A 27,032-nucleotide genomic window follows, 5' to 3' on the forward strand; every position below is an offset into this window, starting at 1 on the left:
CCCTAATTAAGGATATTAAATCTTCTGCCAGAGTAAGCATTTGTGAACTAGAAGTGGGCCTGGTTGTGGGGGGTTTAACAGGCACTGACTTAGTAGATTTGGCTGCTTTAGCCCTGGCAAAGGCCTTAATAGACATGGCTGCAGGAGGCCTAGCAGCACCACGTGCTGGGGTAGAGACATCCAAAGGGATGGTGTCTGATAAGTCACTAGTAACCACTGTAGTAGGTAAAATTTCTGAGGCCGATTCAAGTAAAGTAACCGGAACCTCAGTAGTAGTCATTGATTCGGCTGTACTCTGATCAGTTTTCTCGGTTTCGGCCGAAACCGAGACACTCATGATTTGCTTAACCATGGTTTCGGCCGAAACCGCGGACCGCAAGTGTCGGTCTTTTCTTTCGTTTTTAACAATTTGGGTAGTCGGAGGATCCGACGGCATAATGTACGCAAAATCAGAGCCGAAAAACTGTTCAGCAAACTCCGACCGACGTCTAAGCGTTCGTCAGTTGAAAGAAGCACAGGCCGAACAGGCTGCTACGTCGTGGTCTGGGCCTAAACAAGGCAAACAGTAAGAGTGGAAATCTTTATGAGGTATTTGTTTCCCACAAGTTAAACAGTTATTGACTTTTTCTGACATCGGCTGAGGCAAGAAAGAGTCCCCAACGGGGTACTTAGCTTTAGAAGTCTTTGAAGGAGTATTCGGTAGTAGTAATCTCTGGATCTGACCGACCGGCACTTGCGAACAGCTTCTGCTTCGGGCGCCACGCGGCAAGAAAGACTGAAGAAAATGGCGTCGGCTGATGCCTTTATACCCGAAGACCAGCAGAGATGACGTCGGGTGAAGTGCGACATCAGCCGAAGCCGGACCAGGACTTTGGAATCCGGCCGACCGAAGGGCTGCCTGACAACAGGACAACCCAGTTGTTATGACTGCAGATGCATCCATGAAGGACATCAACAATAAGCATGTGCTACAGACTCTTAGAATATAATAAAACTGGTACAAAAACAACAGAGCCCTCTCAGTCAGAAGAATGGAAACCAAGAATGGGGGAGACTCAGCAGCAAACTTTTTTTATTATTACAATAAATTCAATTGGCTGGCGAAGAAAAGAAAGGCATAGGACATAGACTTAAATGATTCTGATTAAAAAACAACATGGATGCTCTGAATTACACCCCATCACCACAGGTCTGTACAGAAGCTGCATAAAATAAATGAAATAAAAAGAACCTAGTCACTGTCTGCAGTGCACTGATACCCATCACTATGCATGCAATGAACATAAACATTAAAATATTCATTAACAGCAGTAACAAATGTGACATTTATCAATAAACATCCCCTTCCCTTAAAAATAATGCCAGTCTGTTCAGACTTTTAAAAGGGACTGTGACAAAATGACAACATGCAAGCTTCACAACAGGACAACATTGGTGCAGCTTTCAGAAGGCCATGGTTTTAAGCTTGTTACTGAAGAGGTGTAATTATTTCATGTTTTACTACGCACACCTGGCTTCCCCTTTAAATGCACGTTTATATCATTACCTATAGGTATATGCTACGCTAATGACCACTCGGGGCCTTAAAAGCCTAGGTGTGCGACGCAAATGTGACCCACAAATTTGATTTATAGGGGGTGATTTACTGACTGCTTCTGCCCATCACAGACATAGGAGCCAGACCAGGGGTGAATTTCTGATTACTCATCCAGTGGTCTAAGTTGCGCTTAAATAGGGAGGATCTCTGCTTCACATGGATGGGGAGGTCTGTTCCACACAACGGGAATTCTTATCTGTCTCTCTAACATGTCCTATTTATGCTGCAAGCAAAATTTAGGTCTTGTAATCTAGTATTTCTGATGCTGTTTGTTTTGTGGATGTGCAAAAGATTCATCAAAACAGGGGCAGGCATTACCTCTCAGAAGTCTATTACTAAAAAGATTTGAGTATATATAAAGAAAGTTTGCAATGTTCAGAAGATGAAAATGTGCTATGACGGCATACGGTTCTGTCACATTTTCAATTCTTGGCTGGGCTGCCCATCTGTATGCAGTCTGACTATGCTTCCTACATCCACAATTAGGGTCTTTTCCATGTGCTGCAGTGTCCTCCCATGTCCCAAACATGTTCAATAGGTGAACTGGTATTCCTCCATTCTGCCCATAGGTGTGTATGTTGTGTGTGATTGTGTGGTCATCCTATGAAGGGTTGGTGCCCTGCTCAGGATTAGTTACTCTGAGTGCCAGGGCAGTCTCCAACTACTCCATAACCCTGAATCCAATTAAGAAGGTCATCAGAAAATGACCAAGTGAATTTATTTTCCATTCAAGTGCGAGTAAAGAAGATGAACAATTTATTATTGTGTACTCGCTTGACTTGAAACATTCCATACATTGTATAATGAGCAGTAATTAAAGGTATATGCACTGATTCTGAAAATGAGTTACATTCAGCAGCAGGAGATCATCACTGAGGTAATGACGTGTACATAATGCTAAGCTACAGCCACAAGTGACACCACAGATCAACATTAAATAAGCCAAACTTTTAATTCATCCAAGTGTGCGAAATGAATCTTACCAGTCCTTCTCCAGGCCTAACATTAGTCAGCTGAACCTCATCCAGACATGCACATTGATTCATTAATGGGTCAGAAGTTGATCGTATTGTTGTATCACAAATCCCATTTAGAACCTTAGCCTAAGGATAAACAAGTGCATCGTATTAGTTCTTCCCCAAGCAATAAAGAAATATTTCTATCAATTGCAAGTCTCACAGGGAACAGTTTGCATTTATACACATCCTGAAATAAAGTTTAACAGAATTAAGCATGCCACTGCTCTGTACTCACTTAACATTATAAAAACTTTTGGAATACTGCTGCAGTTCCACTCTCCTGGATCCATAGTAACTTAAGCCATGGCGATCTGTACTGCTGACTGAATTAACTTGCATTTCCATGCACCAGTGAGATTGTGTGCTATAACAGTATGTTTGTAGCACAGGATGCAATGCGCTCTTCCTTTTCTATTGCTTCTGAAGGATTTTTTCCAGTTGAAAGGAGAAATGCTGTGCTAGAAATAAACAGGACCTGATCTAATGCTGGACTCTAAGAAAGGAGAGGTGGGTCTGGGACAGAAGTTGTAAAGCAAACTGTGCGTAAAATTAAGATATTATTATGACAGCACCAGAACTAGATGTGTCTTCATCCTAAGGTGTGATCTGGACTGCAGCGGGCCAGGTGGTGAGAATGCATCACCGAATGCTTTCGAGGCAGCAATGTATCCTGATGTAGTACATTATAATCACTGTTTGGGAGGGGGTGAGTGCATCATTCTTATTACCATCACAAAGTTCTGCACATTACAGCACACCACATACACTCTGAGCCCCATTTCCCTAATCTGCAGATACACAACAAGTACATCAACCTAAAGAAAGTTAAGGCATTGATATCACACTGTAAAGAGGGATTATGCAAATGAAATATGCACGCCTGTAAAAGATGGACAGTGAAACAAATCACAGTAATTTGAGAGAGAAAATGTGCAACAAAGCAAAAAGAAAATGTGCAACCAGTTTGTTCACTTGTAGAAAGTTATAAGAAAAAACAAGAGTGCAGCTTTTTAAACACCTAACTAGAGCTTCCAAAAGGTATAGCATGGAACAATCACACACTCGCACAAAAAATTTTTTATAATATGTGTATACATACATATTCACAGACATAACAATCCAGCACAGCTGTTGTTTCAATAGCAAGTAGAATAGCATATAAAAAAAGCTGACCCGCTTTTTTATATACTGTCCTAACTGGCTATTGAAACAACAGCTGTGCTGGATTGTTAGGTTTGTGAACAAGAAGTTATGTACTCACCATAACGTTCAATATATGTAGTCCATCTCGCCTCACATTCTTACTCGTGGGTTCGGAGCCGAAACTCGGCCATACTCTAGCTCGAAGTCTTTCAATTGGCTGGGCTAAGCGGTTTCCCATGCTGCACTGCTCCCCTTTCCCCAGATCTTGTTTGCTGCAAGCTCAAATCTCTCACCTTCCATACACAACACAAAGAGAAGGAAAATCAGCCCAATAACAAAAGGAGTACTGAAACCAGAACTAACCTCTAGGCCCTCCAGGAGAGGGAAGGCGGGGGGTAAGTAAGAATGTGAGGCGAGATGGACTACATACATCAAACGTTATGGTGAGTACACAACTTCTTGATGTTATGTAGTCCAATCTCGCCTACATTCTTACCCGTGGGACAGCATCCCCAGCACCTGAACCCTGGGAGGCTCAGTGGGAAATACTCCTGAGAACTGTGGAACCAAAGGAAGATCTGCCTCTGGATATCAAATCCAATTTGTAGTGAGTAATAAAGGTGTGAGGAGATTCCCTATGTAGCTGCAGCACAAATATCATCCATAGACATCCTGGCCTGAAATGCTATAGAGGTAGACATCGATCGGGTAGAATGAGCCTTCACTCTAAATGGTAACTCCTTACCACCTGAGGCATAAATGAAGGAAATACAACTAGAGATCCATCTAGACAAGGTCACTTTGGAAACAGGAGACCCAATCCTATTGTCTGAAAATGAGACAAATAGCTGATCCGATTTTCGAAGATCCTTCGTTCTATGCAAATAAAAACGCAACTGTCTACGAACATCCAGCTGGTGAAATTTAAATTCTGTCTCATTAAAAAACTCTGGAAAAAATACGGGCAGTTCAATGGATTGGTTGAGATTAATAACAGAAACCACCTTCGGCATAAAAGAAGGGTTTGGTCTGAGGGAAACCCTGTCCTTGTGAAATATCAAGTAAGGCGGTCTGATTGACAAAGCTTGGAGCTCAGAGACACGTCTAGCTGAAGTGATTGCTACCAAAAAGATAGTCTTCCAAGTCAAATATTTCAATTCACAAGTAGCTGCAGGCTCAAAGGGGAACGACGTGAGACACTGTAGCACAAAAGTTAGGTCCCAAGGCATGACCGGGTCAAAAACTGGAGGGCGAAGCAGCATAGTGCCCTTCAAGAATGCCTTACAAAGTCTATGCGCCATTAGACTGGGTTCATCAGTGACGTGAAAAGTGGAAATAGCCAACTGGACTTTAATGGTTGCAGCTGCTGATCCCTGATTGAAAAGCATGGAGAGAAATTCCAGAACTGAAGAAATTGTAGCTGTATAAGGATCAATTTGTCTTGCATGAGCCCAGATGGAGGATCCTTTCCATTTACTGGAATAGATCTTTCTGGTCAAAGGCTTATGGGAAAAAGAATATGAACCACTTCCGGAGAAAAATGATGAAGCCTGACTAGTGATGGAACTGGAGTAGCCAAGCTGTCAACCGGAGGGTCTGAAGAGAAGAATGGAACTGCCCTGACATACGAGTCAGTATATCTGGCTGTGGGTCCAGAAACCAGGGGTCGTCCATGAGATAGGGATGGAGAAAGGGGAACCAAATTTGACGAGGCCAGTGTGGAGCAATCAGAATCATTCTGCTTCCCAAGGATTGCACTTTCTGAATAACCTTTGTCAGCAGAGGAACAGGTGGGAAGGCATAAAGTAGACCGGAGGGCCAATCGTGAACTAGAACATCCCTGGGTGACTCCGACTGAGGGGGGATAAGGGTGAAGTAGCTGCTGCACTTGGTATTGAGGGGACTGGCAAATAGGTCACAGCAAGGCTGACCCCATCTGCGGAAAAATCTGCTCCGCAACCTGACTGTTCAGGGACCACTCTTGAGGCATCAGAATAGCTCTGCTCAACCTGTCGGCAATCACGTTGGGACTTCCCTGGAATGTGCATTGCTACAAGAAAACATTGGGAAGACACTGCCCACTGCTACACTCGAATGGCCTCTCTGCAAAGGGGGTAAGACTTGGTTCCTCCCTTTTTGTTCAGATACTATACCACCGACATATTGTCTGAGTGGATCGCAATTGTCCTGAGAGGAAGAAAGCTCTGAAGTGCTTGCAACGCTAGTAGCACTGCTCATCTCCAAGATATTGATATGCAAATGTATCTTGTGTTCCTGCCACGTGCCTTGGACTGTCCTGCAGAGATAATGCTCCCCCCCCCACCCAATCTGGGAGGTATCTGTGGTCACTGTGGCAACAGGAGGGGGTGGGATGAAGGGCTTTCCCGCATTGAGGTTGCTGGTGTGAAGCCACCAGCATAGATCTTGCTTGCACTCGTCTGTGATCATTATAAGATGAGAAAGCGGAAGGTGTTGTAAAGACCACTGGGCGAAGAGCAGCCACTGAAGGAGCCTCATGTGTAGCCTCGCATGAGGAACCAGCATAATTGTTGCAGCCATCATCCCTAACAATTTGAGAACTGTTTTTGCCTTTACTTTTTTCAGAGGGAGTAATGTGTATACCTGTTGTTGCAAACCCTGAATCCTTTCTTGCAGTAAAAACGCCCTCATGAGCACGGTGTCTAACTCGGCGCCTATAAAGGTGACGCGCTGCGTGGGCAACAAGGAAGACTTTTCCCAGTTTAGAGTGATACCCAATTGTTGGCACAGCTTGATAGTGGCATCTCTGGTCTGTAGTAGCAGATGCCTGGTGGTGGCAGAAAGGAGCCAGTTGTCCAGGTACGGAAACACTTGGAATCCCTGATGTCTCAAGTGAGCCGTCACCATTGCCATACATTTGGTGAACACCCTGAGGGCTGTGGTGAGACCAAAGAGCAAGGCACGAAATTGAAAATGGCTGACTCCCAGCCGGAAGCGTAGATGACTTCTGGATGCCCTGTCCATCTTTATATGGCAATAAGCATCCTTGAGGTCGATAGAGCACATCCACACTTCTTTTCCCAACAATGGGAGAATAGATTGCAATGTGACCATTCAGAACTTGGACTTCTTCATGTGGAGGTTCAACTGGCTGAGATCCAAGATGGTCTCAGGTCCCCTGTTCTTTTCGGAACCAAAAAGAATCTTGAGTAAGTCCCTAATCCGAACTTGTCAGAGGGGACATGCTGGATGGCTCCTTTTTCTAGCAGCTTTAGAACTCCTGAAGCTGGGGAATCCCTTTGATTGGGTGGAACATCTGGGATTCTTTTGATTGGTGGGGGAGGAGAAGAGAAGGGAATGTGATATCCTCCGGAAACTATTTTTAATACCCACTGGTCCTGGGTGATATGTTGCCAGGCTTCTGGGTATAGTGAAATGCGACCCCCGACTGGCTCCAGAGACGTGCAGTCGGGCCTCCCATCAGGAGCGCTGATAGGGAGAACCACGAAAGGAGTCGCAGTCTCCATGGTTACGGGGGCCTCCTCTGCCTCTAGGGCGGCGTCTACCTGAGTTACCACTCCCTCCCCTACCTCTGGAGGGGGAATCACTTTGTGCGTCACGAAAAAACCTCTGCGATTTCTTGAACCACATTTTCCCACTCTTCTGGCCCTTGGGATAAGGTCTAGAAGATTAAAAAATGGACTCCCACAGCAGACAGAGTTTTTCCCTCTAGCTCGCACCTAGTGAGAGTATCCTTCACCTTGGTTCCGAACGATGAGCCATCAAACGGGGCGTTGGTGAATGTAGACTTGAAGGCCTCCACGAAATTACAGAGGTGCATCCAGGAGTGCCTCCTGAGAGAAACTCTGGAACTCGCTGTCCTACTTGCTCCTTCGGCTGCCTAACAGATCAGCTTCATGGAGGAGTTGGCAACAGAATTTAGAGTAGACATCTGAGCGTTGACTTTCTGAGCCACTGCGACAGAAACGTTACCCTGCAGAGAATCTCCAAGCTCTTTCAGGAGATCTCTCTGGAGCCGTGTAAAATGTGACAAATAATTCAGTGACCGCACAGTAAAGGCCGCTGAAGAAAACATATGCTTCCCATACTAGTCCATGGTCCTAGACTCCTTGTTAGAGGAATGGACGGTAGATGAAGTCTCAGCCAGTTCCTTCTTGGTGGCCACTGCCACCACCATGGCATCTACTAGATCGCCCTTTATGAGAAACTCTATCAGCGGGAGCGGACAGAAATTTGTTGGGTCTCCTGGGGACTGGTTCCACAGTGTCAGGGGTTTCCCACACCCTTCGACAAAACAGATCCAGGGGTTCGTCGAAGGGGGGAGAAACCCAGGAGGCGGAGGGTTGACCTCAAAGGCCTTCAGAAACAGACTCCTCCTCGGAGGGGGATTTAGAGGGCGAGTCACCTCTCTGCTTCAAGATCTCTAGAATATCAGCGAAAGAGATATTCTCAGAGGACGACTTGGGGGGACCCCTCTGATTCCTCGAGGTCGGTGTCCGACGTGAGAGACTCTTCCTGGGAGTCCATGCGCTTCCTCTTGCATGTTCTTTTTCTGGGTGGCTCCTCAGATAAAAACTCTGGGGGGCACTCAGAAAGTTGGAGATCACTCTTGGAAGTATCCTGAGGCCTTGGGTCTCTGCTGTCCAAGGATAGGGGGTGATCAGAGACTGATACCGGAGCTGGAGGGGGTAGATTGTCAGTGCTGTATGATGCAGCTGAGGACCTGGCCAGCACGCTCCGCATGACCTTGAAAGGTGGTCACCCCGGGTCACCCCGGCTCCGAAGATCGACCAACCGTGGAAGCCCTCGGAGCAGAAGGGACAAAATCCGAAGCAAGGGTCAGGCTCACTTGAGCCGAAGCACCGAGAGGGAGGCTAGGTGCCGAAGAGCGTCCCGAGACTCTCCCCTCGGGTCCAACCGAGGAACCACGAGTCCTGGACCCCGTAGATGGAACTGACGGGGTCGAAGCTGAGATTGGAGCCGAGAAGCCATGATGGGCTACCGGAGCTGATCTAGAAGCATCAGACGGCACCAACAACTCTGGCTCCGAAGGCTGAGATTTGCTTGGATCTATCGACGATGGATGGGTGACAGGCTCCAGGGCCGACTGGGCTGGAGCCAAAAGCAATTTAGCCAGCACCAGTGATTGGAGCAGTCTCTGCACCACTCTATCTACATCAGAGAGAGACCTGGAAGACCTAGAGGATAAGACAGGAGATCTAGACCTCCTCTCAGAAGGAGACCTGCGAGGAGGAGAAACAGGTCTAAAAACTGGAGACCGGCTTCGAACTAGTATCTTCATCACCGGCTCCGAGAGGCTGGAAGGCAATGTAGGTTCGGTCGATTCACCAACTTCCTTCGGCACCAAAGCCAGTGGAGCCGAGGATGCCACAGTAGACTTAGTAACTTTCTCCGGAGGCTCCGATAAGACTGACGGAGCCGGAGAGTGTTTTTTTGCTTTGGAAGTTTTGTCTCTTTTACAGGGAGAGGACAGCACTAGAAGACCACTCCAGATCTTCCTCGAAGGAGGGTTTCAGTAATCCTTACAGAATTAGTTTGTTCTTCCTTTCTTGAAGAACACGAGGGCTAAATGCGTGACCGAACGCACAAGATTCCTGAAGGTGGATAGCCCCCAAACAATAAACGCACAGAGTGTCCATCAGTAATCGACATCTTATATCCACATTTACTACATTTTTTGAAGCCCGAAGGCTTGTGTTCTTTTGTATCCTTGGACATGATCGGTAGGACACTAGACACAACACAACTGACAAACCCGACACCAGCAACAGAGCGTGGGAACTAGACACTAAATAAACTGCAGACACCACACAAGGACCTCTAACTTAAATGGCCCAGACAGGAAACAAGGGGAGGACTAGGTCCTCTAACTTAAATGGCCCTAGCCTGGAGGGATAGCATACCGAAAAAAAAGAGCACAGAAGTGTAACAGATAAGAAATGGGGGGAGGACTAGGTCCTCTAACTGAAACGGGCCTAGCTCGTTAGGAGATAGCTAATGGGATACCAAGACAAAGGCCATGAAAGGCCACACAAAAACAGCTTCCACAAACCAAAAACACACACACCTAGCTATGAAAATAGCTTTTGGGGCAACAATTTGGTTAAAGAAGAAGAAAAGTTATACTTCGCCACAACGAAGAGCAAGACCATGTCTGATCTTTATGAGCAAAAGTGAGCAGTGCATCATGGGATACCTCTTAGCCAGCCAATTGAAAGACTGAGTTGGAGTATGGCCGAGTCGGAGCAGAGGTTCGGCTCCGAACCCACGGGTAAGAATGTAGGCGAGATTGGACTACATAACATTGGATATTTAGTTTTCCATGCACTGCTGCTTGTTTAAACACCTATAGGTCTGTACACAGTTTATTTGTGGAAATATATATATAAAACATTTCTAGTGTTTTTCAGCTACTTCAATATTATAATATTTGCACAATTCCCAGTGCAACAGTTGTGCCACATTATTATGCCTTTCAGTAAACAGTCCTTCTGCCATTAGTATATCACAACCAGCAACAAGGTATGCAAGTGTTTCCAATTGTCTTTTACAAAGCCTACATTTGTCTATTTCTCCCACATGTTCAATGGGCTTTGTAAACCAATGTGTATGTAAGCCCACTATCTTGGGCCGGCAATATTAACCTTTCATCTTTTGGTTTGAATTCACCTCTCCTTAACCATTCCTGCATTCAGCCCTGATCAACAAGGTTTTTCCAATTTTCTATACTTGCGACTATATTTATGCATTTTCCACATTTCTTGCCTACTCATCTGATCCTTCACCTTATATTCTTTTGTTTTTTGCTTTTTTTTTTTTTTAAATCTACTTCTGGTTCGATTTCCGTTTCTGCTTGATGCCGAGATGCTTCTGTTAGACTAAGGGAAGTCATTTTAGATTTATTCTTCTCATGTTTGCAAACGTTCACTATGTTTGGGTCTTGTGAGGTCAACAGATATGTATGCAGTCCCATGATTGCAGATCTATACATGTAATCAATTTCAAGGAGGCCCGTGCCTCCTTTGGAATGGGGACTATATAATCTTGGTATGCACTGATTTTTATAAATCATTTGGTGGGCATGAAGCATCCTCCTTGTTTTCCTGTCTAATCTATTCAACACCTTTTGGGGCAAGTCAATCCCTCAAACTAAGTTAGGACAGGAAGAGAAAATTGGTTTATAGCTTAAATTTTGTTCCTAGAGGTCAGTACTGTTTTCAGGATTAATTTAAGTATTCTAAGATGTTCCTTACTAAGTTTTTTTCACAAATTTTTCATGTTTCATTGTTGATCCTTCATCAGTTCCCAAATATTTCTATACTCCCTCTTGCTCAAGTTCTTTTATATCACTTTCTTGTCCCAAACTGATGTTTTCTTGGTGCTGCAGCTTTACTGCTTTAAAGATTGCTTTTGCACATTTATCAAGACCAAATGACGTTCTTATATCATCTGAAAAAGTTTTGACTACTTGCAGTTATTTAAATCAACGACAAAGAGAAGATGAGAAGTCTTTACACTTGGTTGCTTTCTGGGAGCCAAACTATAGCCATGACCCAAATCTGTTAAGCAAACCACTTAATGGGTTAAGGGCAAGGCAAAAAAAGTAATGGTGATAGAGAGTTACCCTGGAATATCCCCCTTTTGGACTTTTATCCATGGAATAATAATTTGCCATTTATCATGGCTTAAGTACAAAGTGGTTTGCCACTGTTTCATGGTAGCCATGATGTAGTTATCAATGTAAGGTATATCTTGTACATTTTTAAGTACTCTTATCCATGAATGTGGGATACTGTCAAATTCTTTTTTGCAGTCAATCCATGTGATAATTAGATTCTTTCCCTTTTTACAGTTCTCCACTATGACTTTAACAAATGATCATTTGTTCCATATGACTTTCTTTTAATGCCCTTTTGCTCTATTGCCATAACAGAGTTTTCTTCTAAATGACTACAAACTGTCAGCATCACTTCCAGTGTATGGTTTATACGTCATCTGACGGGAAGTTATTGGTCTACAACGTTTAGGGTAGCTTCCAGGTTCACTCTTAAGTAGGAGCATAGTTTTCCTGTTGTTAGCCAGGTTGGTGTCTGTTCGGGGTGCGCATATAATAGTTTTTACTCATGGCTAAATCTTTATGCAAAGATTTTAATACTTTTAACCAGAAGTTAGGTTCTGCATCTGGGCCTGGGGTTTTCCAATTAGAGGCTGTTCTTCACTTTCTTCAATAACTTTGTTTCAATCTCTCTGGCTGTTACTTCATCCCATTTCATATCTTGTACCTTTGAACTTCTTATTTTTTTGTTTACTTCTTCTATTCATTTAGCATTTTGGTTATGCTCCACAGGATCTTCACAAATACTTCTCCAAAATGTCTCTATTTCTTCTTTTTTTTTTGGTGGTCATACAATTTCTTTTATCTTGTTTCCCAAATTGCTTAATTTGTACTTTTCCTTTATATTTATCTGTGTATCTTTTAAGTTTCTGCATGTGCTGATATTTTTAGTTTATTTGCTATAGTGCAGGATAAATCTTGATCCATTATAATACTGTGCATTGCTTTTATCACAGAGTATTTTTGTTGATCTATTCCCTCTTCTAACAGTGACACTTCCTGTCTTAATTGCTTTATAGTTTTCTCTAGTTAATACTTACATGATGGTATTCGATTTCTCTCCTTCCTTTCTTTTACTACCCCGTGTTCTTGTTGGTAGATCTTCATCTGTTATTAATTTAGCTGCACAGTAATACACATTGGTTTACTTCTGTTATATTGCATGGATCTCTATGGACAGTCCTAATTACTGTGTTTGTTTTATCAATCTTCTGACTTTTAGGGTTTTACTGACCTTCTGTAATCTTTTTCTTTCATTGATCTTAATATGCCTATCTCCATTAAATCAACAACTCTTTTCTTAGCTCATTTTCTTTTAAATTCAGGGCACATTTTTTGTTCTCCATTTCCTGCGGGCATTCTATAGAAAGTTCTATAGCATCTTCTTGTGGCACATTTCATCCTGTGTCATCTGTTGCTCTGTCATATGGGAACTCACTGGCCTATCACTCCTCAAAATTGACTGCGTTAGAGTTGCCACAGTTTCCTGTTCCTTCACTGCTGTCAAGTGAATGTTTATACTAGTTTCCTGTGGAAGGCTCCAAAATATCTTCATATGGCAAGTGACCAGTTGTTTCCCATTCCACTGGTTTCTCCTTAATTTGGACATCCATTGTTCTACCCTGCTGTGGGGCTTTTTGAGTTAAGACTTTCTACACTGAATTCTTCACTTCGCAGGGACTCCATAACCTCAGTTTCTATTTCTTTAACTTCTCCATTACTAATCTTCTTTTCTACTTTTCCTCTTTGTCTTCTTATTTTTTGTATTGTAAAGTTTTCCATATCTGGTGCTACTGTTTTGCACTGATAAGGTTTGCTTTTTCCTTTGCATAAACATTACACCATATTAAATCTGTTTTTCTTTCCCATGTCCATATTTTTTCTTCAGATGTCTCCTGATCTTCCTGCTTCTCCAATTACTTTGGGGACTCATTTCACCATGCTGTGATGTAACCTGCGTTAGACCTTCTACACCAAATCCTTCACTTCGCAGGCACTCCATAACTTCAACTTCTAATTTTTAACTTCTACTTTACTGATGATCTCTTCTACATTTCCTCTTTGTGATATTTTTTTTGTATTGTAAAATTTTCTGTATCTGGATACTTTTGCCTGTATTTCTCTTCGAATATCTTTGGGGCTGCCTAGTTTGCATTGATTAATTTGGCTTTCAACTTTGTATACATATTGCACCATATCAAATCTCTCTCTCTTTCCCATGTCCATATTTCTTTTTATATACTTTTCAAAAATCTCTAGGTTTTGTTTGTATTTTCGCACATCCTCAGATACTTCTTTTTCCAAACAGATCAAAGTTTCTTGGTCTGTATATAATGTTTTTCACAAATCTGCTGTATTAATGAACACAAATTTTTATTTGAAGCTTGTAACAGTTAGTATTTTTCTTTCGTCTAATTTTTCTCTTTTTGTATAGCTTGTCTCTGGAAATTCAGAGCTTTTTGTGCAATACTAACAATCAATAACTTATTTCTTATCCTCAATAGTCCACTCTATCATCTTTATGGCTCTTCTATGGCCTATCAGTTTTTGCGATTTTTGTGGACTGCTACATCCTTCTACAACTGGGGGGGGGGGGGTCATCCTCCTCCTGGGCCTTTGCCTGACCCCATTGTAGCAATGTTTCTGTAGTTTGAGGATTCTACACTGTCATTTTTCCACTCCTGGCACCAATGCGCCTACCAGGATTGGGCACTTTTTTATCCTGAGTCTTGTGCACCCAGCTTTTTTAATTTTTGACCTACTTCTGTCCATGATATATGCTATATTAAATACAGTCTATATATCAGTGTCGTCTTGGTGAGATTTTGCGAAAAACAGGGTTCACCTCATGAAGGTACTCACCAAGACTTGAGGAAGAAATCAATTTCAGCAATACTACTCTCCTTTGCTTGCTGACATCTCTCCATTTGGACCCCCAGCTGAACAGCATATCTGATGTGATATACAAAACCATAAGCAATATCACTGGCAAAATAAATCATACATATAAGCATAACACTGTGCCCATGAAGAGTGGGTTACAAATATACTGTTATCATTACACCTGAACTTTCTGCTGTAACAGGACACCTTTTTCTACAGACAAACGTAGGGATCAGTATGATTTCAGTTAGTCAATACATAATGTAGCTAAGAAGCAACAAGATTCAACGGGAGCCATTGCAAAGCCAGCTGAAACATTGGTGTGTTCGACAATGTGACCATCTACAGAAAAGCACCAAAGCACGTGATGTATGTGGTACTTGTGCACCAATGCCTCAAACCTACAAGCTCAGTATGCCAGTAACATCCAGTTATCCACCTACTATGTAATCACACAAAGATGTGGAGCTTTAAGACATATTAATCTGTTCATATCTGGTTAACATGGTTAAATGGCTCATCTACAATGAATCCTTTTAGTCATATCCTGGGTCTAAAGAGCACACACAATGAAATCACTTCCCTAGCAATTAGAACAAGTCTTTCTGGGATTGGGTTGCTGTTGAACTTGTGCACCCTACAGTGAATACAAAAGGTTAGGACAAAGTTTCCCTATTCTGTGAGACTACAAAACTCTTTATAGGTTCATAGGTTCATACTAGGCTATCTGCCCTGGGGCAATTATAAGCCTAGCCCGATTCTGTATGGCTTACGCCACCCCTTGATTTGAGTATACTGTGCCCTTTTTTAAGGTTTGGTTTACTGTGCCTCTGTCTAATAGTGACACGGGAGTAATCCCTGGGACAAACCTACGATCCCCAATCCCCTTATCGAGATTCTTCTTGAAGAGATTCAGTGAGGTGCTCTGCCTCACATGAACTGGAATTCTATTCCAGAGCGAAGGGAGCCTCTGGGTTATGAACCTGTCCCTCCAGCAAGTTCTATTTATTTCTGTGCTGAGGTTCAAGTCCCTCGAGCGTGTGGCTCTAAGGGATTCAGATTTACTGAGGTGGAGCATCTCCATTAATTCTGGATTTGACATAGCTTTGTATTGTCAGGCATAGATCGCCTCGAAGTAGGCGGTATGCAACTGAGTAGAGCTGGAGTTTTTTTAACCGAGCAGTATATGGCATCTGTTTGAGACCCTTGATCCTCTTGGCGAGATACTTTTGGGGTCTTTCTAATTGCTGCAGGTGTCGGGTAAGGTACATCCCAAAAGGGGCATTGTATTCTATGATGGGCCTGATGAGGGATGAATAAAGGGGCACGATTACCTCTCTTAATCTAGATGTGAAACCCTGCGTGATGAGGTGGGCTATGTAGAAGGTCTTTCTAACCACTTTGGCAATGTGGTTTTCAAAGGAGAGATTGCTATCAACTTGGGTCCCCAGGTCCCTAATAACTTTCTCTGTACTTAATGGGTTTCCGCCTATGTGGTAATTTGTGGGCACATTGTTTTTGCCAAAGGGTATGACTAAACATTTTTTGGCATTTAGCTTTAAACCATGGCGCTGGCACCAGTTATCTGTCTCCGTGAGACCTTTTTGAAGGATGTTTGTGTCAGCTGGAGAGTTGATTATGGCACCCAGTTTGCAGTCGTCTGCGAACTTGGTGAGCCATAGTCCTCCCACGTTTGCCTGTACCTCGGAAAAGTATATACCGAACAAGAGTGGTCCCAGGACAGAACCCTGTGGGATGCCACTTGTGACCGGTTTTGAGTCTGACATAGCTCCAGCAACTCTCACTCTGTGGGTTCTGTCTTTGAGCCAGTTTGCGACCCATCTTGTGACATAGGGGTTTATATTTAAGCTGGATAGCTTATCTATGATGCCAGTGGGGTACTGTGTCAAATGCCTTTGCAAGGTCCAGATAGGCTGTGTGGACTACCTTCCCTTCATCTATGGCTTTGGTGACTGTTTCAAAGAAGTCAACCAGGTTCAAAAGGCAGGATCTGCCCTTGACAAAGCCGAACTGGGTAGGATCTAGTGTCTGTAGGTCCCCAATGTCTTTGTTTATGAGCTCCATGATGATCCTCTCCATAGCCTTGCAGACTAAGTTAGTCAGGCTTATGGGGCGATAGTTTCCAGGGTCCGTAGATGCTCCACCTTTGTGGAGTGGGACCACTGTTGCTGTACGCCATTCTGTGGGCACATATCCTATAGTGAGGCTGAGATTGTATAGCTGTTTTATTTGAGGGATTAGTTCCTCTTGTAGTTCATGTAGGACGCAACCTGGGACACCATCTGGTACCATGGAAGCAGTGTTTTTTGCTTTGGAGAGGGCAGCCTTCACCTGAGCATCTGAGATGTTTGGGAGGCAGCCCTCTGCCGGGGTAGATATTTGCTCTTTTGGGGGGGAGGGGTGGAGAAGTTTGCACTGAACCTGTCTGCCAGGATATTGGCGATGTCTGTGGGTTCAGTGTATTTTTTGTCGTTTAGAATCAACTCAGAACAAGTCTGGGAGTTGCATCCCAGGTTTCTAACATAACTGAAAAAAGCCTTATGATTGTCTTTGGTGTCCTGTGCAATTTTTCTCTCAAAGCTGGCCTTGGAGGATTTTATGAGAGATTGTAATTTTTTGCTAGTACTGATCAGAGATGCCTTCCCTATTAGGGATTTTGCTCTATCATGTAGTATCTTCCTCCTTCTGTTGTACAGTTTATTTATGGCAGGGGTCCACCAGACTGGTCGCCTGCCTTTGGATGATTGGGTCTTGGTTTTGTTTGGGATAGCATGATCCATGCATTCCTGGAGATGTCCGTAGAATGCATTTATATAGGATTCTGCAGTTTGGGCTGTAGTTTCCACTGGCCCTGGGGCCTTGAAGGATTCTACTTCGGTTTTGAGAAGTGAGAAGTTCGCTTTTGAGAAGTTTTTCACTGTGGTTTTCTGGGCTGGGGGTGGGGTCAGGATGTGGACATCCAGCGAAATTAATTTATGGTCTGATCTTACCAATGAGGGATATACTTCTGGTGTGGAGCATAGAGTCCCCATGTTGGTAATGATCAGGTCTAGTATGTTGTCCCCTCTTGTGGGAGTGGTGACTAGTTGTTCCATAGCACTTGAGTTTATAATTTCCAGGAATCTTTGGGCTAAGGTGCTGGGGCTTGAGTAGTGCTTCCAGTCAATGTTTGGGTAGTTGAAGTCGCCCAATATAATGGTGTTCGGAGAGATCTTCATGTTCTCCAATGTTTTCAGGAAAGCGAATGGGATTCCTGACTTTGAGAGGGTGGTCTGTAGGATGCTATAAACTGAAAAGCAGTCTTGCCCACTGTTAGTTGCACATGGATGGTCTCCGATACTTTGTGCAATGCCACTAACCTAGAGGTGTGGATATCCTTGATAAATATGGAAACTCCCCCTCCTTTTGTGGTTCGGTCCGGGTTTTGGGGCGAAAAGCATGATATGAGGTATAGCCTGGTAGTGCTGGGGTGCTCTCTGGAGCCTTGAACCAGGTTTCTGTCACTGCACAGATATCGATGTTCTCCATACTGAGGAGAGCTTTGAGTGCGTGCATCTTGAGGTTAAGACTTCTGGCGTTTAGCAGCATTACCCTTAGTTTCTTGTTCCTTGTGCTGTCTATGGGGGTGGGTTTGACTTTTGAGCCTTGCCTAAAAAAGGCAGTATGGGGGTGGCAAGAGCCTTTGCCAATATCCGAAAGCCCAGTGGTGACAGGTGCAAGCCGTCCCTAGCGAAGCAACGTGGCTTGTCGAGCATGTCATCCCAGGCTGACAGACACTGGATCCCCTTTGAATGACAGCAAAATTTTAGCCAATTGTTAAAATCGATCATTTTGTCTTTGTACTGTGGCATCATTCTAGGTGAGGGTAAGATGCTGCTCAAGGTCAGGGTCATACCAGCCTGGGCTACATGATCAGAGAGCTCCTCTATGTCTTTTTTCATGTAGTCCAGGGAGGTACGTCTCAGGTCATTCACACCAGCATGTACAATGACTGAGTCATATTTGTATTTGCTTTGGAGTGACCTGAGTGCTTGCGTTATGTGGCGGATCCTAGCACCCGACAGGCAGCTCACTGTGACCTTCTCTTTATTCAGCCTGGTGAGCGGGACGTCAGTGTGTCTGACAATAGAGTCACCTATAACAAGAGTATCAGGTATGTTATTCAGCCTTAAGGGCTGTGGCTGCTTGGCACACTGACTTTGTGGGTTATGTGTTGTGTGTGTTTTGTTTTGAGGTAGCGTTTGCTTGGATGTCTGCTTTGGAGGTCTCTGCTGCTTAGGTAGATTTTTATTTAGAGCCTCCGAGTATGTTTTTGTGTATTTATGTGTTTGGTTCGCTGATGTGGTGGGACTATGTGATACTGGAATTGTGTTGTGTGAGGTTACCTTCTCCTCCTGACTGGTTACACCAGCTTTGAGATGAGAGAGCTCAGCCTCCAGTTTGGCTAAATAGTTGCATCTCTCACATATATTTGAACCTGTTTGGAGGAGGAGAGGGTTGTCCGTGTACATGAGACAGTTGTAACATTGCCTCAAAGTTCCCAGATTCACCAGCTGGACTGGAGAGGAAACCATTGATTGACCTTTGGACATGCTAGAGTAATAGGGAAACTGAATTTAAGACGGACCAACAGAGGACAGGGTAATCGTAGAGAGTATAAGAGTAAGTAGTGCTTATGGTTTAATAGTGCTAACTTGTAGGATTACTTAATTGGACCAGTGAAGGGCCTTAGAATGAGAATATGGTGTTTAAATTGAGAGATAGAGCAGTTCTAAGGGAAAAAGTGAAGAGCAGACTTTGTGGAGCCAGGAATAGTTTAAACCCAATTAGGTGGCGCTGCCCGTTGTTGCGCTATACTCAAAACCGCGCAAAAGAGGGTTTTAAGAGAGGAAGATGAAGGAGTTTTGGAATTGACCCAGAATGGCCAATAAAACTACAGTTTCAAGTCAGTAACCACTCCCACAGGGGCAGGCAGGCTGCTCAATGTTTTTCACTGCCACTGATCAACAGAGAGACTTTCCTTTAGCCCAAGCAAAAAATGGCCTCACAGAAACTTACAAACAGTTCAAGAACAGCAAGCCTGTAAATTAACTTTTTTAAATCTCAGAAAAGTGGGAAAAAAGCAAGATTTTTTTTTGTTTTTTTTTTTTTGTTTTTTCAGAGATAGCAGAGGTTAACAAGTATCAGCAAGTTATAACAGTGCAGTAAATGACCCCACACAAGAGTGCTAGGCCAAAGACAGATAAAATGCAAGTTTTGAGAAAAAAACGATTTTAAAAATAAGTGCAAACAGGAAATTCAGTAAACAGCTCTAGGTTGTGCTCAAAATACAGTTACTAATGTAGAAATCAAATTTAACAAGCCAGAAAATGCTCAAAATAGGCGGCTATGCAGAAAAACTTAGTAAATAAACAGAGGAAAAATACTTAAAGTCTCAAAAGTGGCTCCTTTCTTCTCTCAGCATTTTCTCCTCTTGGTGGGTGCTTCACCAACAGCCAACAAGCCTGAAAAGACGCCAAAACCACGAGGCAACCAGGTTTTAAGAGAGGAAGATGAAGGAGTTTTGGAAATGACCCAGAATGGCCAATAAAACTACAGTTTCAAGTCAGTAACCACTCCCACAGGGGCAGGCAGGCTGCTCAATGTTTTTCACTGCCACTGATCAACAGAGAGCCTTTCCTTTAGCCAAAGCAAAAAATGGCCTCACAGAAACTTACAAATAGTTCAAGAACAGCAAGCCTGTAAATGAACTTTTTTAAATCTCAGAAAAGTGGGAAAAAAGCAAGATTTTTTTTTGTTTTTTTGTTTTTTCAGAGATAGCAGAGGTTAACAAGTATCAGCAAGTTATAACAGTGCAGTAAATGACCCCACACAAGAGTGCTAGGCCAAAGACAGATAAAATGCAAGTTTTGAGAAAAAAACGATTTTAAAAATAAGTGCAAACAGGAAATTCAGTAAACAGCTCTAGGTTGTGCTCTAAATACAGTTACTAATAGGATCCTTTTATGGTATGCATTTGAACTATGACAAGGTAAGCCGTAACTATTGTTGAAGACAGCCATGCACAACACATTCTAAAGCTGAAGTCCCAGAATACTTGGTAGCAATTACTATTTCTAGTTCACTTGACTACTTTATAGTGCATACATCACTAACAACTTTAAACATTTCTTACTAGTTTAGCATAGGTTGTCAGAATTTGCACCCTAGTCAATGTCAAGAACAGAAACACCAAAGGCACTTCAGCATGGCTGCAAAAACAAGACTTTACACTGCAATACTGAAAAATGTACTCAAGTATAAATTAATTTCTTATACTTTGCTTTAACATCCAAGCAATATACATACACATTTCCATAAAATCTAGAGCAAACCATGAGTCACACACACACACACAGTATATTCTTTGCCCCCCCCCCAAAAAAAAAAAGAATGGAGTCATTCAGTCTTCTTAGCCTCCCTGCTCAATTTAAAAAGTAGCAGGAAGTTGGGTGCACAGTGGCTGTCACTTATAACAGCCAAGGAGTTCTGCTTGCATGCCATCATTCTCAAATATTTGAATAATGAATTCTCAGTGCTTTTAAGGTCAGCCACACTTTTTAACATAGGGGTTAAGCATGTACTCTTAACAGACCAGCCAAAATTTAATGCATTCAAAGCAACCCTTTTGGTCATCAGCGGACATTCTGTTACCTGTTCACCATGATGGCAGAAGCTAGCTTTTGGCTGCTCACTCCTACCAGTTCTTGCCAGCTCCTCTACCAGAATATGCATCATCCTTGTTGTAATGAAGGTACTATCTTATCTGCCAAAGGGCCTGGATAAAACATTCAGAAAGTGATTGGATTTTTTTTTAGGTACAAGTTCCACATTTTACTGGAGACTTGGGATTACTGTTTGGTTAAATAACCTTTTCAGTTACACACCAGGAAAAAAAGATGTTCAAAATAACTTTTTTTTAATTAATGACAGATTATCTTTGGTCAATGTTGTATAGTGGCCAACAGGAATATATGCGTACTGACTTAAAAGGGAAAAACTTTCCTGACTAGACAATCTGTTTCACAAGGGTTCGTTAATTTTTTTCTCACTGACACACACCATTCTCCTATTTCCTCCATATTTTTCCATATCTCAATATTAATAATTCAACATACTTCAAATAACTTCAGAAAATTAGAAAGTGGAAGCTGCATGCATTTTGGGGGAAAAACAATCAGCTCACCTATTTTACCACAAATATATCTCATTCAAAACATTTACAATGGCCCAACTATGTTTTAGTTGTTATTTAAGAGAAAAGTTAATGGAGAAACATACCTCTCAACTTTTTTGCTCAATAATTTTCACACAGGCCCAAAATCATGATACTTTTGTTTTTAATTACTACTGTAATTCACTTAAAAATAAAAGAACATGCTTTCCATCAACATGCATTTTTCAGAACAAACAATAACATGAAACAGTCTCCGGCACTACTGACAGACTGAAATCCTCAGTAATATACCAGAAAGACAAAAAGTTCTTAGGAAAGAGATAAACTCAGGGATGATTGAGAGGTAAATTTGTTCTGAAGAAGTCCCTTATCATAGAAGGGAATTAAGCGCTCAACTGTTTCAATAAATCTGTTCATGTGAGCTGTTGTTCCTTTGCTGTGGTTTTTGTTCATGACTGAGAGGTATGTCTACAAGTCAACCAGAACTTCAAGACCAACAATCGGTAAAGGACATGCAAGTTCTATACTTATAAAGGCACTTTGTCGTAACTCATGTCTCTTCACTTTAACCTGCAGGACTAGCTATCACAAAAGCACGAGTAACCTAGTCACTCTGGACCTTTAAGACGTTCCCCATAATGCTTTGCACCTCCTCGTCTCTCTCAAGATTACGGCTGTCCCCAAATAGTGGTCACATACAAACAAAATTAAATTTTATGCATGCAATAGACCACTCAACACCTTTACTGTTACTTTAAAGATCCCACCAAAAATCCCTCCAGGTCCCCCCTTCAATCACAGATGGGGGAAGGTAGGAGAGCAAATTAAAGTAGATGGACATAGGTCATATAATTATATATATACATATATATATATATATATATATATATATATATATATATGAATGTGTGTGTGCGTATATACATACATACATACATACATATATATATTACACACACAATAACCATAACTCAAACTGTTTTCTTCAAATTCTTTTATTTATTTATTATTTGTTGGCCGGGCTAGACTAACTGGATATATGTCCATTTTCAGTAGAGGCTCGGGGAGGAAAAGCTCCAAAACAGTATTAATTTAAATGAATTAAGATACAAAGCATCTACTTAAAGAAAACATTATAACACTAAATTAATGTAAAAAAAAAAAAAAAAAAAAAACACTTCACCACAGATTTAATTTAAGTTAGTAGGCGAGAGAGGAAAAAAGGGAAAAGAGAAAATGAAATAACAATATAAGAAAAAAAGAGTGAGAAAAAAATAAAATAATTATATTAGAGTTGGTGTAAAGAGATTTGGAGCAGTTGATATAACTATAGAAGAATAGGTATAAGTATAGCAGATTTAGAGCAGTGGGTTAGACATGGAAAGCAAAAAGAAATGAATAGCTGGTATCTATCAGGCATCTTATATACACAGATGCACACAGGGCATGGCATGTAACAAACATCTTATATACATAGATGCACACAGGGCATGGCATGTAACAATAAAAACTAGCCTTTTCAGAGATTTAAGTAGTAGTTTGACAGGGAACAGAAAATATGGAGTTAAAACTAGAAAAAAATTGTAGAGCATCCTAAACAAATACTATACATCTTCTACATCAAAGTCCACAGCTTATCCCCTTGGGTGGCATCAGAACAGAATATGTTTTATGATAGTAACCCACTTGGACTAGATTACATCCAGCTTACAGTACCATGGAAAACTATGCAGAGCTGAAGTCACAGCAGCACAAATGCCATCTATTAAAATATTGTTGAAAAAGGCCTGAGAATCAGCCTCTGTGATAAAAGTATATCCTTTAGGTTTACGCCAAGTAAATCTTAAATGTATTGTGCATTACGAAAGATGGTTACTCTGGACATATTTTCACCAACTCCATTGGGAGCACATCTGACAAAAAGCTGTAGTAAGTACTTCCTCTTGATTCAAATTCTGCGGAGAAAACAAGTAAATTCATTGACTGGTTCAGATATGACTATGTGGCTACCTCTGACATAAAAAATAAAACAGCAGCTCCATGGCAACACTCTGCCTTCCTGGAAAATGACATGGTGGGGACTTAAAGGAAAAGTCCTTGAAATTCTGAAATGTCTCTAACAGAATAATAGCTGTAAAAAAGAAAGCTTTCCATGTCAAATATTTTAAGTTTGGCTTGGAAGCTGGCTCAAATGGAGGTTAATTTCTCCAGCATAAAATTAAAATACCACAGAGGAACTAATTCCATATCAAGTGTCTTAGCAAGAAAGGCTGAAAACTTCAGCAAAACAACTTGCATGACTTATTCCCTGATGAAAATTAGATATTGCTGCCAAATCAGTGTTGAAGAGTAACTCAATCCCTTATCAACAATTTGGGACAAATGCTTTTAAGACTACCAATACAACAGCAAAGAAGGAGTCTGAAGGAGTCCAGTCTGTAAGCAGTTGCCCATAGAGAAATCCTTGTCCAATTACTTCCATACATTTATCTGGTTGAAGGTTTCCGGGCAAAAGTTAGGATATGGATCATCGAATAAATTTAATTGCAGTGCCTGGCAACTGATGAAACTGGAAAAGCTAACTAGTTAACAGAAGAAAGTCCAGGACTGGGTGAGGCATTCGGGATGGCTGAGGTAGAAGACTCTCGGAAGGTCTCAAGTTGAGAGGCTTCGCAAAAGATAAGACCACAGCAGGAGGTACCACATCTGCCAAGGCTGAAACAGGACTGTGAGGATGACTCTGGCCTTGACTGGATGGCCTTCTTCAGGAATTTCAGAATAGCAGGAAATGGGGGGAAGATTAGTGACCCCATTAGCCATTCCAGGACTAGTACATCCTATGAGGTCTGTCCCAACAGAATGACAAAGAAACTGCTGTACTTGGAACCGATTATGAAGTCAAACAGTGGCAGAAGATAGTCTTTGTCACCAACAAGCTAAAGGACTACTTGTGCGACATCAACCAAAAATGGCTGAGCCTGTATGCAAGAGACCTAGCCTTTCTTATATACACATTGTTATTACAAAGTAACAAGCCAGTATTGCCCATTCCAATAACCTCATGATTTCCTCTGAGACAGGAGGGTATCAATAGTTTATTCCTTGCTGTTGACATACCATACCACTGCCATGTTGCTGGAGTGGATGACCATTGCACCCTAATAAAAGGAGTCCTGAAAGGCCTGCAGTGTAGAAAGGATGCCCTCACGCCCAAGGACCTTTATGTGCAGAATAGCTTCATTCTCTGACCAGGTGCATCGGACTGCATGCCCTAAATAATGTTTCCCCCCATACGAGGGCAGACATGTCATTGCTGACTGACACATTCAGGGTAGGTAGGCAGAAAGCACTGCCTATAGCCAAAATGGAATGGTAAAGCCACTAGAAGAGGTGTTGGCTACTTACTCAAGAAATACTTGCCTACATTGTCATTGGGTCTTAACTCTGGGATCACTGCATCTTAAGGGTCTGTTAAAGGACTTTCATGTGACACCATAAACACTGTTACTACCATAAGTCTGGAAACTGACACAAAGATCTGCCATTATTGTCTGTGCAGAGAGGTGATGCACCTCAGATTAAAGGGATAACATTCTGTCCTATGAAATTCTGGTGGTAGAAGATGGGGTATCTAAACATTAAACCTATGGAAGTCAGAGCTTGCAGTGCCCTCCATCTTGGACTTCGTAATGTTCACGGATATCCCCATGGACTAGAACATATGATGCAGACTGCCCCTTGTTTTGATTGGTGATGACTCTGGGTTGGGAGGACAGGTAATAGTCAATCATCTTGGCTAAGGAAAACTGGTTCCAGGCATTATGAGAAGAGTTGCTACAGCAGCTATGCATTTGGTGAAACCCATGAGCCATGGTGAGACCACATGGGAAAACCCTGAACTGAAAACAGTTGACTCCTATACTAAAGTGCAGCAATCCATTGGATGCTTAGGCTATCTTGATGTGCAGGTACGCATCCTGGAGACCTGCAGAGCACATTCAGTCCTCCTGTTATAGATAAGGGAGAACTGACTGCATTGTGACTATCCAAAATTTTTTAAACAACTTATTGATACTGTTGAGGTCTAAGATTGTCTAAAATCCTTTGTCTTTTTGGAACCATTAAAGAAACCTTAATACTTTGAGGACCCTTTCCTGACTTTGGTGGGCCCTCCTGTGCTGCTCTTTTTTTTCCAAAGTGGTTGAAGGCTATTTCTTGGCTGCACCCTTCTGATGGGATGTCTGGAAGGTAGCCATTGTATGTGATTTGTCTCAGCCAACCGTCCTGAATGACTGATTTCCACTTAGGAAAGTGGAGGGACATGCCACCTAACTACTTTCAAAATGGGACAGTCAGGTATGTCCCTCCTGGAATCTGCTGCTAGCTTCCTGAATGAGGGGTGCAAAACCCCTTATTTTGCTTACCACATCTTCCTCACAGACTGAGCCCATTTGGGAAGCCACTGCACCTACTATGACCTCTGGCAAAATGCCACCTGAAACTCTTCAGCTCTTTTTTAAACCACGAGGTCCTGGAACTCTTCTAGTCAAAGGAAAGTGTCCTCCAAGGAGTGGGTGGGGGGGGGGGATTACACCAAAGCTTTAAGTGTCTTGGCTTCTTGCTAAATTTTCTACAACTTGGTTTTCACCTTAGGACTGAATAACTCTGTACCTTTTTGAGGGGTGTTGGTGAATGATGGCTTGACGTTTTCAGCAATGTAACACTTATCTGAGTGAAGGAAGCCTTTAAATAGTAGTGCCTGAAGCAGATGCTCAGTGCTCCACTAGTGGCATTACTGGCAAGTCAAACTGTGAGATAAATATTAGCAAGGACCCGATTTTCCATCTTTCCACAAAAATGTCTGGAATCCTGGAAATTAAATCTTTTCTTCCCAAGTAATTGAGGTGAAAAGTATGGAATTCATATTTATTTCGGCCATCTCTTCTCGGTGCAGACTGCTTTAGCTCTGTACCTATTTTCAAACAGGTCTTATAGCACTAAGATGAGCAAATATTCTTACAGTCCTTATATTTAGGCTGATCTCATATAAGCTGTAATAAATCATGTCCACATGAAGCCAAAGGAAGGACCTGATAGGGTGCAGCAGTTATGAGCTGATTCTCAGCACTTGGCAGAGCCTTTAAACAGTTGCCAGCTGAGAAACTAAGGCTCTGCTTGTTAAATGCCCTTGCAAGGACAATATTTACAGCACAAAAGATCTAGTCCATATTTTAAGCATCCTTTTAAGGACAGCTTCTACAAGACCTACAGCTTCACAGTGACAGTAGTGCTAGGACTGAAGATTGTACTGCAAGGGCTGGCACTTCTACATCAGAGAGATGAAAGTGAGGATAGGGATTAATGTGATAAATAAGACTATTTTTTTTGGAAATTTGTGTGTGTAATTTAGGGGATGATAGGGATGTGAAGTGCATTACTTGTATGTAATTTTTTCCAAGTAGTTAGCTCAATATTAGGAGGTTGTAACTACTGGTGAAAGAATAATACGACAATATC

At 42.2% G+C, this 27,032-nt stretch overlaps 1 protein-coding gene across 1 annotated transcript in view; it reads right to left on the reverse strand.

Moving 5' to 3' along the window:
* Positions 1-27,032, reverse strand: part of CNKSR3 (CNKSR family member 3) — a 723,720-nt gene that overhangs the window by 172,797 nt on the left and 523,891 nt on the right. The window contains exon 6 of the mRNA XM_044063355.1: positions 2,581-2,700. Within this exon, the coding sequence (XP_043919290.1) occupies positions 2,581-2,700 (120 nt within the window). The remainder of the gene's footprint in view (positions 1-2,580; positions 2,701-27,032) is intronic.

The sequence above is a fragment of the Protopterus annectens genome, chromosome 1.part0 (assembly GCF_019279795.1).
Source record: "Protopterus annectens isolate FY-2018-M chromosome 1.part0, PAN1.0, whole genome shotgun sequence".
Taxonomy (NCBI): Eukaryota; Metazoa; Chordata; order Ceratodontiformes; family Protopteridae; genus Protopterus; species Protopterus annectens.